This window comes from Orcinus orca, chromosome 10 (assembly GCF_937001465.1).
Source record: "Orcinus orca chromosome 10, mOrcOrc1.1, whole genome shotgun sequence".
Classification (NCBI taxonomy): Eukaryota; Metazoa; Chordata; class Mammalia; order Artiodactyla; family Delphinidae; genus Orcinus; species Orcinus orca.
Genome location: NC_064568.1, coordinates 14,576,727 through 14,589,219, shown reverse-complemented (window position 1 = coordinate 14,589,219; position 12,493 = coordinate 14,576,727). Strand labels below are relative to the sequence as shown.

The 12,493-nt window shown below is 37.0% G+C and overlaps 1 protein-coding gene across 1 annotated transcript in view; it reads left to right on the top strand.

Moving 5' to 3' along the window:
• CNTN6 (contactin 6) overlaps nt 1-12,493 on the top strand; it is a 232,805-nt gene that overhangs the window by 119,846 nt on the left and 100,466 nt on the right. The window contains 1 exon segment of the mRNA XM_049715559.1: nt 3,595-3,690. Within this exon segment, the coding sequence (XP_049571516.1) occupies nt 3,595-3,690 (96 nt within the window).

Below are 12,493 nucleotides of genomic sequence, written 5' to 3'. Positions count from 1 at the left end.
CTGGAACCAGACTATCTCCTTTTCAGTTCTGTCTTGATGAATAGAAACCGTGCGGTCTTCAGTAAGGTACTAATCCTATTTGAACCTCAGTATCCTCCTCTGTGAAATGAATGTGACGTTGGTACCTATATTCCAGGATCATCATGAAGATTCAATGAAACTGCTTCACTGAGTGTCTGGCACTTAGTAGTTATTCTTGATATATGAAAGAAAGAAAGAAAAATAAAGAAGATTTAAAACACTAAAACAAAATAATTCATGCACAGCAAATAGAGAAAGATCCAATTAATAGTATTATTTTTACTTTGGCCAACTCAACTACACTATGTCCTGCTTGAAGCATGGACCTTTCCCTGGTGAATATTTTTTCCTATCCCTATCTTTTCAGGTGCTGTTCTCTTGGTCGGGATCAATAAACTCTGGGCACCCACAGCCTTCCTCCGAGTTTATGATTGTTGGCAAACCACTAGCCTCCTTCTGTGACAGGGGCTGGCACCGCCAAGCACATCCTCTGATTGTGATCCTCAGGCCTTGGCAGCAAATACACAGTTTTCTCGCTTTAATTGGGCTGAGATTCATTCCTACAAGTGGTGGCTGCAAAGATGTATTCTCTTTACAATTAGGCGTTGCAATACTTAGCATTGCTTGGACTTAATTTTAAATACATTTTGGTGACCCTTTTCCCTCCACTGCACCTTGGTTGCTCCAGGAGAGAGCAAATGGCCCAGTAATTCTTTAAAGCTCATTCTGAGCCATTCTCAGGCACTTCCTGCTGGCCTTTGGAACAGAGCCTTGTTTGTGAATGCATTTTTGCTTATGCTACTGCCAAATGCTTCCTCCAAAACCAGCAATAAAACCACAGGATCCAATAAGCCCTGGTCATCAGAATGGCTTAATGAGAGCAACCTCGACAACTGGGGTCTTTAATAGCAACCAGCACGGCAGGACTTGTACCTTGGGCACAAGGACATCCTGGGCAGGTCACCTTTCTGGTTTATGGGAATTTTTCCAAATATTATAGAATTTGAGACTCAGGGAACGACTCATACTAAGCTATTTTTCTCTTAAGCAAAAAATGGATAGGACAAAAATAGGAAAAGGTGGTTTTCTCTGGCCTCTCCTTAAAGAAGAATAAATCTGGAGTTTTTAAAGGTGTTACAGAGCAAAGAAAATTTCACTGAATGCATGTATGGCTACCTTCAGTGAACCTTGCTTCAAAATAATCTGAATTATGTTTCTGGTTAGCAGAAAGGTACTTGAAATACAGGTTGGATACTTAAAACAGATCTTGTTCAAAGTACATTCACATGAAATGGTACTTAAATTCACTTAATTTAGATAAAGCAAAACTAGATCATGTCTATGATCTGTGTGCTATTAAACAGTTTTAAAATCTGAATTATTAATTAAAACCTGTGAACTAGTATTATTTTCAAATGACTGTGTTTTGATTGCTAACAGAGCTTGGGTGACTTCTGAAAGAGGTTGATTTCCTTTCATGTCAGCTAATAGAAACCCCATTGTAATCATAAGGCATGGAGAAATTATGTTACAAGTGGATACTATTTAAGTGGAAGTGAACACAGAATATATTAAAGTACCCATAGTCTTATCAACAGTGTGTTATAATGGCTTCCGATTAACTGAAAACATGATTGATGTTACTGTGAGCGTGGAACACTGACAATGTGACACACGGAATTTATTCGAAAGCTTGTTAATTTCATACACTCATTCAATTTCTCACTACTCCTTTGTGACAGTTTTTGTTTTCATGACCATTAAAATGTCATGACAATTTAATGGGAACTTTCAATGATAATATTAAGGAAAAAACCCCCTTAAAATCCTCACCTGTTATTACTGCTCGAAATAGAAACAATCAATATATTGATTTTTGGTTTTAAATTCAGTTTGTTAGCCTGATTCTTAATGAGTCACATGTAAAATGATGCAAACCCAAGTCAGGGCAATAATTCACATCAATGGTACCAACATATGTAGGCTGATTTAGTCTTTCTATGGCCAAAGAAGAAAGAGGGAATATTTGTTTAAAAATCCTCTAGAAGAAATGTAATGTACAAGGCACTCTAGATCCTAATCAGATGTAAGGCTAATGACTGCTGAAGAGGAAGGGGAAGAGATTTAGGTGGGAAGAAGCCGAGTCCATCTTGGGCAAATATTTTCATTATTAAAAGTAGAGCATATATAAGAGTTATTAAACTTATAATACTCCTGCCCCCCAAAATACCTCAAACAAGATAGAAATTTACCAATATCTAATATAATAATGCAAAGTAGGTGGTCAAGATCAGCTGTGCTTCTGCTCCATGCAGTCACTCAAGCACCCAGGCTAGTGGTCTTTTACCTTCAATATTTTCATGTCATTGGCCATCTAGATGGTAGTGATATTGGGTGGGTAGGTGGAGAACATTAAATTTTTTGGATATTTCCTCTCAAACGTAATAGGTGTAAGTTTCACAATATGTGAGAAGTTTCTGCTTACTCTATTTGCTGCAAAGATGTTTAGGAAATGTATCTTTTGGTTAGAAAAGTGTAGTTATTTGTTCTATAAATCTATTACTATGGAAGAAGGGAGAGTAGATTTTGGTAGACAACTAGCATTCTGTACCTCATGACACTTATCGCAATGTGTATATTTTATACACACACACACACACACACACACACACACACGTTTTTTAATTGGCCTTCTACTTTTCCTTTTAGTAAGCACAATAAGGGCAAGGTACAAGTCTGCTTTATTTACCAATATATCTTCTGCCCTTAAATACCCTTCCTATCTTTTAGTAGGGGTTTAATACAAAATTTTTAAATCACTGAATGACTGATTGAATGAATGAATGAATAAAAGGGATTTTACAGGTGAAGAAACTAAGGTTCAGACATTAGCCTTTCCTGAAGGCTGGGTGACCATTTCTAGGAATGTTGAATGATTTCCAGCTCAGATGGATAGGTTATCAAGATAGCTAGTAAGCTGTCTTCCAGCACTGAATATCTATGATTCTTTGGTGTTGTAGGAAATTACAACACTTCATAAAAGACCGTGAAGCTACTTTGTGAAGGAGTAAATCAACAGAAATTAGAAAATATACCTTTCTTCTCATTGGTTCAATCACATAAAACTCTGTCCCTCACAACATTCCATGCTAATTTCTCACAGACTTCATCCCCACATCAAAACGGTTACCATTAAGCTTAGATGCTAGAAGACTGCAGAACATTTGCCACATACCTTTTTTAAATCACACCTTCCTTGGCAAGGAAAAGTAAATACGTGCTGGGTTTAAAAGATTTCCTATCGGGCTACAGGTTGCCTGGGAGAATAAAAGTAAACAAAAAGTGAGTTTTGTTAACAAATGTCTTTATCATATACTCTGTTTAACTGAATTAAAATAAAAGAAGGAAAGACAAAATTCTGAGAAATATAACCAGAGCACAGCAATTGACCATCACTAAAACTTCTGGTCAGACAAGTGTGAGTGTTCATTACTGTTAACAATAAGTTTTTCTTCTAAACATTTTTCTCGGCAAAATAACGAGTTCTAAACTTGCTTTTCTTTGTTTTTCAAGATATTGAAGACTTTGAAACCAAAACAAGAAGCACAGTGTCCGTCCGAGAAGGTCAAGGTGTGGTGCTTCTCTGTGGTCCACCGCCACACTTTGGAGGTATGGTGGGGCTATTTTGAGGCACACAATTCAGGCGGCCACTCAGGGAACAAAATAGGCACTTCAGTTCTTAGAGCCAATGGTAGACCTTCATCAAATTTAAGGGACCAGGAAGGTTCAGACTCATCTTGCTGCATCCCAACAGTCCTAATCCAAATCTTTTCTTTTAAAGATATTTATTCAATCAGCCACTCAACAGGTATGCCCTTAAGGAGACTCAGGATGGCTCTGTACACACGTGTGAGAAACGGGGCTTTGCAGTGAAACAACCACAGCTGTTAATCTGCTGCCTGTCATCCTGCATGACAAAGGGCAATTTGTTTAACCTTTTTAGGCTTAGTTTCCTCACCTGTAAAGTGGAGACACTAATACCTATATTATAGTACTGTTGTGAATGTTAAATGAATGTAAATCAATTAGTTTAATGGCTAGTGTTTTATTTAAAAAAGAAAGCTAAGATTGTAATTTTATTTTTATTATCGGGCTCTATGGAGAAGTGAATGCCAACACTCATTCTGGTGACCTCACCTTAATTATTGGAAGAGGAAAGTTACCCCCTAATTGGAAGCAAATGTTGGATGGCTCTGAATCAGAATATCTCGTAGCAATGGCGAAAATCAAGCAATAAATGCCACTCTTTACTTTGGAAGAATCTGGATTAGCCAGTGAATTAACCTGTTGCCAGGGATCTAAACCACCCACTGATCTGCAAGCCCTTGGGGCTGCATTTTCTCAAATTCTGTACGGTTTGGTACAATTTGGTAGATTCTCAACCAACTGTGATCCTGCGAGGATTCAGTGTAAAAATATCCATAAAGTCATTTCATTTAGTATAATCCGATACCATACTGACTATATTGTAGTTAGCTTAATAACAATAGCAAGTGCTTACATAGTACACACCTAAATACTTTACATGTATTAACTTTTTAACTCTGTACAACAACTACTACTCGAGGGAGATACTATAATGATTATTATTTTACAGATGAGAACACTAAGGTACAGAGAGGTTAAGTACTTGGTCCAATGTCATGCAGCTGGTAGGCAGTGAAGCCAAGCTTCAAATCCAGGCAAACTGGGTCCCAGACCCTGGGCAGCTCTTTACCACCACTGCCTCTGTTATAGTTGATCTCCACTTTGGAATGGGAGGAGTTTTGGAAACACACAGACAAATATTTAAAAATAAAATGAAAGCAACTTTTCTTCTAATATTAAACCAAATCTTTTTTATGATCCTTTAAAAAGTTGAAAATATTTTTACCATTACTTTCATTTTTATACAACCTTGTGAAATGCTGACATAAAAAGAAAGAAAAAAAATGAACTGGAAGTTAACAATACTTTTATTCAATATTATTACAGACTGGTATGTCACTATGCTCACCTGAAATATTAGGGAAGAGTTACAAAACTTTCAATGCTGAGATAAAATAAAAGCACACAAAAATGTGATTTTTTTTTGATGTTTGTTTTTTAATAATAGGAAAATTATTTTCCAGTACCATAATCTAAGATGACAAGACATGCAAATCATGTTCGTTTGTGCTGTCAGTCTGTGTCATTTTATACTCTGAGATTGGTCAAAGAGACTTGACAGAATCGAAGATTATTTTTACATTTGTTTACTCTAAATAAGAATAACAGACATGCAGAATACTTCTAAATGAGTGTCATATATTTTAAAAAGGCCATCAACTAGGAGAAGCTTTCCCTTGTCACCTTGCCACCTACCAATGAAGAAGTATATGTTGATCTTTTAAAGCGTATAAGTCCTTCATTATAACAGTGTCTTTCTGCTTAATGCCATAAGACTAAATAACAGATATACAAAACCTGCCTTAAATTAAGATCGTCATAACTGAATAATGCATCCCTGTTGCATGCAAATTATGACAAACTTGCCTGATAACAAATTTGATTATGTAATATGAAATATTTTAGCAGGATTCCAAAGGTATTTGTCAATACTGACTTCATCTAGGTATTACAAGAATTTCCTTCCTGAGAGTCATGGCTTCCTCATCTCTACAAAGGAAGGAATGCTGGAATACTGTTCTTTTGTTGTTTATTGCTCTCTCAGATCAAAACTGAGGGGAATATTAACAGATACCTTTTGCTCCAATTATACAAATAGTCATTCATTCATTGAAGTATTAATAAAGTAATTAATTCATTAAATTAATTCAATAAAGTATTAATAACAGTAATAAGAGCTACCAGTTGTTGAGTTGTTACCATCAGCAAGCACTATAAGACCTTCCATTTATTTTCTCATTCCCACTATTCCAATATTTTTTTAATTTTTATTTTATTTATTTATCTATTTAACATCTTTATTGGAGTATAATTGCTTTACAATGGTGTGTTAGTTTCTGCTTTATACCAAAGTGAATCAGCTATACATATACGTTAATAATAATAATTTTAAAATGAGGAAATTGAGACTCAGACTAAGTAAATCGGTTTTCAGTTAGTAAATAAAGGCAAGATTCCAACCCAGGACTTTCTGACTTCAAAAAATGCCTACAGATAGAAGACTCTATAGTTAATTCTTAAACCTCAAGTTGTTTATTAGTTTCAAGAATCTTACACCTTCAGGTCTGCTAAGAGCCCTGAGAGTGTCTTTAACTGGTTCCTTAAAACAATTCTTTATTCTTCTTTTTCCTGCCTCACCTTCTTGTGAAGGTGAATTGTACCAGGAAAGACCTCAAGAAAGAAGAGAAATATATTCATCAGATAACCTTTAAATTGGATTAATGGACAGCTGGTTTAAAGTGGGCTGACTCTAGAGACAGACATGGTCTATCTTTGTCTGTCTTTGTAATTTGTCCTTAGATTTCGTGTGTATCTATGATCAGTGTCATAACCAGATGACTTCTTTTCTGGAGAGTCTGAGGAAGAACCCACTTCTAAGCTCATTCAGGCAATTGCCTGAATTCAGCTCCGTACGTTGTAGGTCTGAGATCCCCGTTTCCTTTTCAGCCAGCTGTCAAGAGCACTCTCATCTTCTAGAAGCTGCCCACACTGCTTGCCACATGCCTCTCCGTTTTCAGAACCTCCTTTGCATCAGTTCCCTCTAATACTTCAAATCTCTCTAGCCAAGAAGCATCCCATCCCAGTAAGGGCTCACCTGAACAGGTCAGCTCCACTAAAGATAAAGTCACTTTTTCCAAGTCAACTGTGCCATCTAATCTAACGTAATCATGGAAGTGACATCTCACCATATTCATTAATCCCATCATACTCAGATGGTGGGCAGGAGTCAATGGCAGTTATTTTAGAATTTTGTCAACCATAATACACGTTCCAAAAATTTTGCCTTCACTTATTTCCATCTCTCTAAAGGCTCCATATTTACTTGCACACTTGGCAGTCACAAAAACATGCCTTCGAAATATACTAATTTGGGCAGATGAGGTTAGCAGGGCAGGATAGAGCAAATGTTGGCATGGCCAAATTACTTTTACATCCGGTGTGTGAAAAGCAAAGATACACTGTAGATATCAATAAAGCTTCTCATAAAGAAAAGTGCTACAGATTCCATAGCGATAGAAGACCATTAGGGCTGAAATTTTTACATCATTTTTTGGACAATTTGGTTATGTTGCCTTTCTCTATGTACCTGGTCAGCAGCAGTGAATCCCTCAAGTTGCTCAGTAACAAGGGAGAAATCATATTAAACGTTATATTATCAGAACATCCTGAATTCTTTGTGCTTTCTCTCTAGTGTATTCACAAAAAACTTGCAAATTCTTTTCTTAACAAGGCCTATCAAATACATTTCAGTGTGTTTTATAATATTAAAAAAAAAAAAAAAAAAAAACACCTACAGGAGACTAGGAAAAATTATCAACTAGGCTGAATCCTATAAATTTACCCAGCAAAGAATAGCTCCAGGAACAAAACAAAAGAAAAAATGTGTGTAAACAGATTTCCCACAGAAATGATTGGTCACAACTCAATGAAATAAAGTAACTGGCATAAATCAAACTGAACAGGTGCTGTTATATGGACATCCTTTCTTTCAAAAAACCAAAGGAGATCTGAATCCAGAGTAGGCATTCTTGTGGATGCTTCCTACACAATTTTTAGGGCAACCACAACTGCAGATGTGCTACTCATCTCGGAAGGGGCGATTTATAGATAAAGGTTATTCTAGGAGAAACGTACCCACAGTGGAAAAGAAAAGCAACCTAGGCAATAATGCCAGAACACAAAACTGGCACATTCTGCTGTACCCCTTAGAAATGTGAGATTTGGAAACAAAACAGTAACCATTCCCTATACTCTGAGGAGAGAAGTGTATTTTCTTCCTTAATCCTACTTCCTAACTAGAGATAAGCTCCATGAATATGACTGAATCCATGCTGGCAGAAGCAGACTCATCCCTCCTTTCCATCCTCCTAAAAAATATATAACTCCAAAATATTTCAGAGAAATGTAAGTTGTACTGAAGATTTGGTGGAAAGAACACATCAGACTGAAACATTTCATTTCCCATTAGACCTCACTTCTTCTCCTAACCTCTATTGGTCGTCCATGACTTCCCTTATCTTGATACAATATCTAACAGTTCCTTCCATTATCTATTATAGTTCTTATCCTTAATTTGTATAACTGTCTCAGAAAAATACAATTCTCCTACTTAGCTTCTTGGTGCTTGGCAGAACTAAAATTTGGAGAGTCAGCTAAATAAAACCCTTTTCTTTCCTCCACTATGTCTCTGGAGGGTTCTAAGGTCATTCCTCTAAACACAGGTTCATGTGAGGGAAAGAACCAACAGAATATTTATTTTACTAATTCATGTGGGGGAGGGGTCACAGCCTTGAGGTGGACTTTGAACTGTTATTCAGAGAGGTCGTTGCACCTTGAGTTCTCACTCACCTCAAGAGTGAGCTTTTGTTAAGAGCCTCAGTCACTTGTAACAATGATTTTGCATAAGTCATCTGCAAAAGGACTAAAAGCAGAGTTTCCTCTAAATTTTTGAAATGAACGTAAAACGCTTGAAGCCAAAGCTATTGGATGAATATGAAAATAAGCAGTCAATAGATCTTCATGAGTACAGTGAATGAGCCTGGCCTCACGTGAAATTTTGTTTAAAAATGACAGTGTAGAAATGATACATGTTGTCTAAAACAATTAAAATCACCTTCACTGTGAAATAATAGTTCCACCATATTGAAAGTAAAGCACATTCTTTCCCTTTATTGTCTGAATATAAAACTCAATCCTGGGCTCATAAATATCGTAGGTTTAAAATTTATTTTAGAGGAAATGTTCCATTCTCTCCTCAGATACAACTTTTAGGTTTGTAGAACAATTGAATTTATGCCAGTACTTTGGAGAATCTATGTCTGTAGCAGAAAGATAGCACTATTGTTTGAGCCCAGCATTTGTATTTGAGTCAATAAAAATGTTGACAATTCAACTTAAATTAACAATCGTTCCCAGCAAGACTCAAAATTGTGTTAGAGAATAAAGAGGATAACTATTGAGAAAACGTGCTAAACTTTCATATCTCCTTCTTCCCAATTAGTTTGTTGTTTTTTTTTCCTGTTTCTGGAGTAAATTACACTGGTGTTGTCTTAGTGGGTAGGCCAAATTGGCAGTGACAATATTACTTTTGAATGTTGCTTGAATGTGTAAAATATTTAGGCAGATAGGCCCAACAGCTGCTCGTTAGCATAATAATAATAATAGTGATGATAACCATCATTATTGACCTTCTATTATATATTCGCTCAGCAAATATTTATTGTGTACTTACTAAGTGCCACTCATTTTACTGAGTTTTAGGGATATGGTGGAGAACAAAGCAACAAAGTCCTTCACTCCATGAATCTTAACCGTAAACAAATATAATAAAAAATATAAGTATGGCAGATGGTGATAAAAGCTAGGGAGAAAAATAAAGGGGATATGGAATGATGGGTGTGGCTGTTGTCTACTCAGAGGTCAAAGAAGCCTTCATTGACATTTGCGAAGAGAACTAAAGGAGTGAGTGAGACACTGAGAAAAGGCAGTTTGGGGAGTAGGAGCAGCATGTGCAACGGACCTGTGGTAGGACTGTGTCTGGCATGTTGGAAGAACAGTAGTGAGGCCCGTGTGGATGACGAAGGGTGAGCAAACAGGAGAGTGGATGAGGGTGGAAGCACTACTTTCAAGATATTTTACAGCCTTTGGAGTTTCCTGTGAGTGAGATTAGAACGCATTGCATGATAGTGAGCAGAAGAAAGACATGCTTTCTCTTTCAGTTTTAATAGTTTTTTCTGGAGAACAGACCATCAAGGGGTAACAATATAAGCAGTTAAAAGGTGATTACAGTGATTCAGGTTAGAGTTAATGGTGGCTTAAACCAGGATGATAGCAGTGGACAGGTGGATAAGTTGCCATATTCAGGATATATTTAGAGGGTATAGCTGAAATAACTTCCTGAAAGATTAAATGTAGATTGTAAGAAAAAGAGGGGAGTAAAAGATAACTCCAAGGTCTTTAGGCAGAGCAGCTGGAAGAATGCCGTTCCACGTACAGGGATGAGGCCAATAAAGGGGGAGCAGGTTTTGGGATGGGGGAAATCAGGAATTTATTATAATACACGTTAATTTTCAAATATCTAACTTCAGAGCGAAAATTTCAAGTACACAGCTGAATTGATGTATCTAGGAAGAAAGGTTTGAAGAACCAAATTTGGAAGTTATCATATGTAAATAGTATTTAACACCATATGATTGGAAAGATAATGAGTGCCGACTATACACTGGGCGTTCAGCTCAGCATCTGGCATACCTCGACTCAGGTAACACTTTCAAGAAAAATTTCTCCAATTTACAAATTGAGTAACTGTGTTAAAGAGGTTACTGTTAACTTGGCCAAGATCATGTCTCTGGAGTTCAAGGGATCCTATCTAAATACCACTGTATCTATTCTACTGCTTAATTTTGTCAGGCATAACCTGGCCACAGCAGACACTTAATAATTACTGCATAAAGTATACAGAGATAGCAAGTGTTCTGAACTCTATTGGAGAATATGTAAACACCATCCAGAGAGGTGGATTGATTTTCCTAAAATTAGTGTAGAGTATGAGAACCAGAAAGATTATGGCTCTCCCACTGCATGTAGGACCAAAAATCCAGTTTATTCTAGGTCCCTTGCTGCACACCCCCTCTCTCCACATTCAGAATCTCATTTATTCCCAGGAAGAATGTTTTCCTTACTTTTCAGCACATTGAACGGAACTCATGTTACAGCCTGTTACCATCTGAATAGCCCAGGGTTTTTCAATATCAGTACTACTGACAATTTAGGATGAGATAATTCTGTGTTATAGGGTTTGTCCTGTGCATTGTTAACATGTTTAGCAGCACCTTTGGCCTGTACCCACTTGATGCCAGTAGCACCCCCTCTCCCAATTGTGAGTATGAAAAATGGCTCTAGACATTGACAAATATCCCCAGGTGGGCAAAATCACCCTTGGTTGAGAAGCACTCGTTTAGCCCATCTCTTACATTCACTCTATTAAGCTCACCCTTGAGGATGGAAATTGAAGAGGAAAGAGGAAGTCTAATCCTTGTGTATTATTCCCCATGACTTGCCCAGGCTTCCTTAGAATTGGAGGATTCCCTGAAGTTTATTCAGAAGCTGGCTAGGTTTTAATTCCTTCTTCAGAAAGGATTTGCCAGTACAGATGCTGTCCTAGAATTCACTGGAACCTAGGAATCATAGGAACTCTGAGGGCCTTTACTTAGTGATTGTCTGTAGGCCACAAAGGCAGCGATCTCCGTGATTCCAAACAGGACGTGCTGTAGATCAAAAGGTATTGAATAAAATCTAGGTGGTCAACAAGTAATTATGGAACAAATGCGAGCTCAAATAGGAGTGGTTATAAAGGTGTTGGGGCAGTTTTCTGGCTTGCATCATAAACTTGCTCAGCACCAATATCAGTGACCTCAACCCAGAATAGGAATTATTCTTCTTGGATTAGGTCTTTACCACTGGGCTGGCATAACCACCTAAGAGCCAGTCACATTTTACCCTGTAGCACTACACAATGTTTGCTGTAAATTATACGCATACTGGAATATTCCAAAAAAGGATTTAGCCACTAAATCTGAGCACTCTGCTTCAAATTCTGTTTTCTACTCATTTATTTTCTGCCCCAAGAAACATGCTACCAATTTTGAGATCCTTTCTACAGGGCCAACAGAAGTTCTCAGTGTCAGTGTTTATTTTTACTGGTCTCTTTCACATGAGATGCTTCCCCTCTAATAAAAATTACATCCCATATAATGGGTATACTTGCATATAACTTTTGTGTTTGTATTTTACATATCACAGTACAAGATAAAGGGCTGTAAAAGATGTTATAACATATTCATGCTCTGGGGAAAACAGGATTTGTTGTATGCTTGACAGAGCAGCAGATAGTCTTTAATTGCTTACTGCAGATCTTCCATTTCTAATAATAATTGTAGAGGATGGTGTCAATGTGAAACTACAGACAATGGTTCAGGGAGGACCTATTATCATTCAGTTCTAGTGTTCCTGCTGAATCATCATAGGGAGACTACATCACAATCATCAATAACAGATAAATGCCATAGATGGTGGAGAAAATATTTAAAAATTCAATGGTTTCAACTTAAGTGGCTCATGAATTATACATTTAATTAAGAAAAGCCAAATGGGAACGATTTTAAGCTTCTAATTTGCAAGGTATTTTTCTTCTTTCCCCATTAAAAAAATATACAAATTAAGCATGGCAGTGGCTGATAATGGAACAAAATAGATAAAAGCCCCC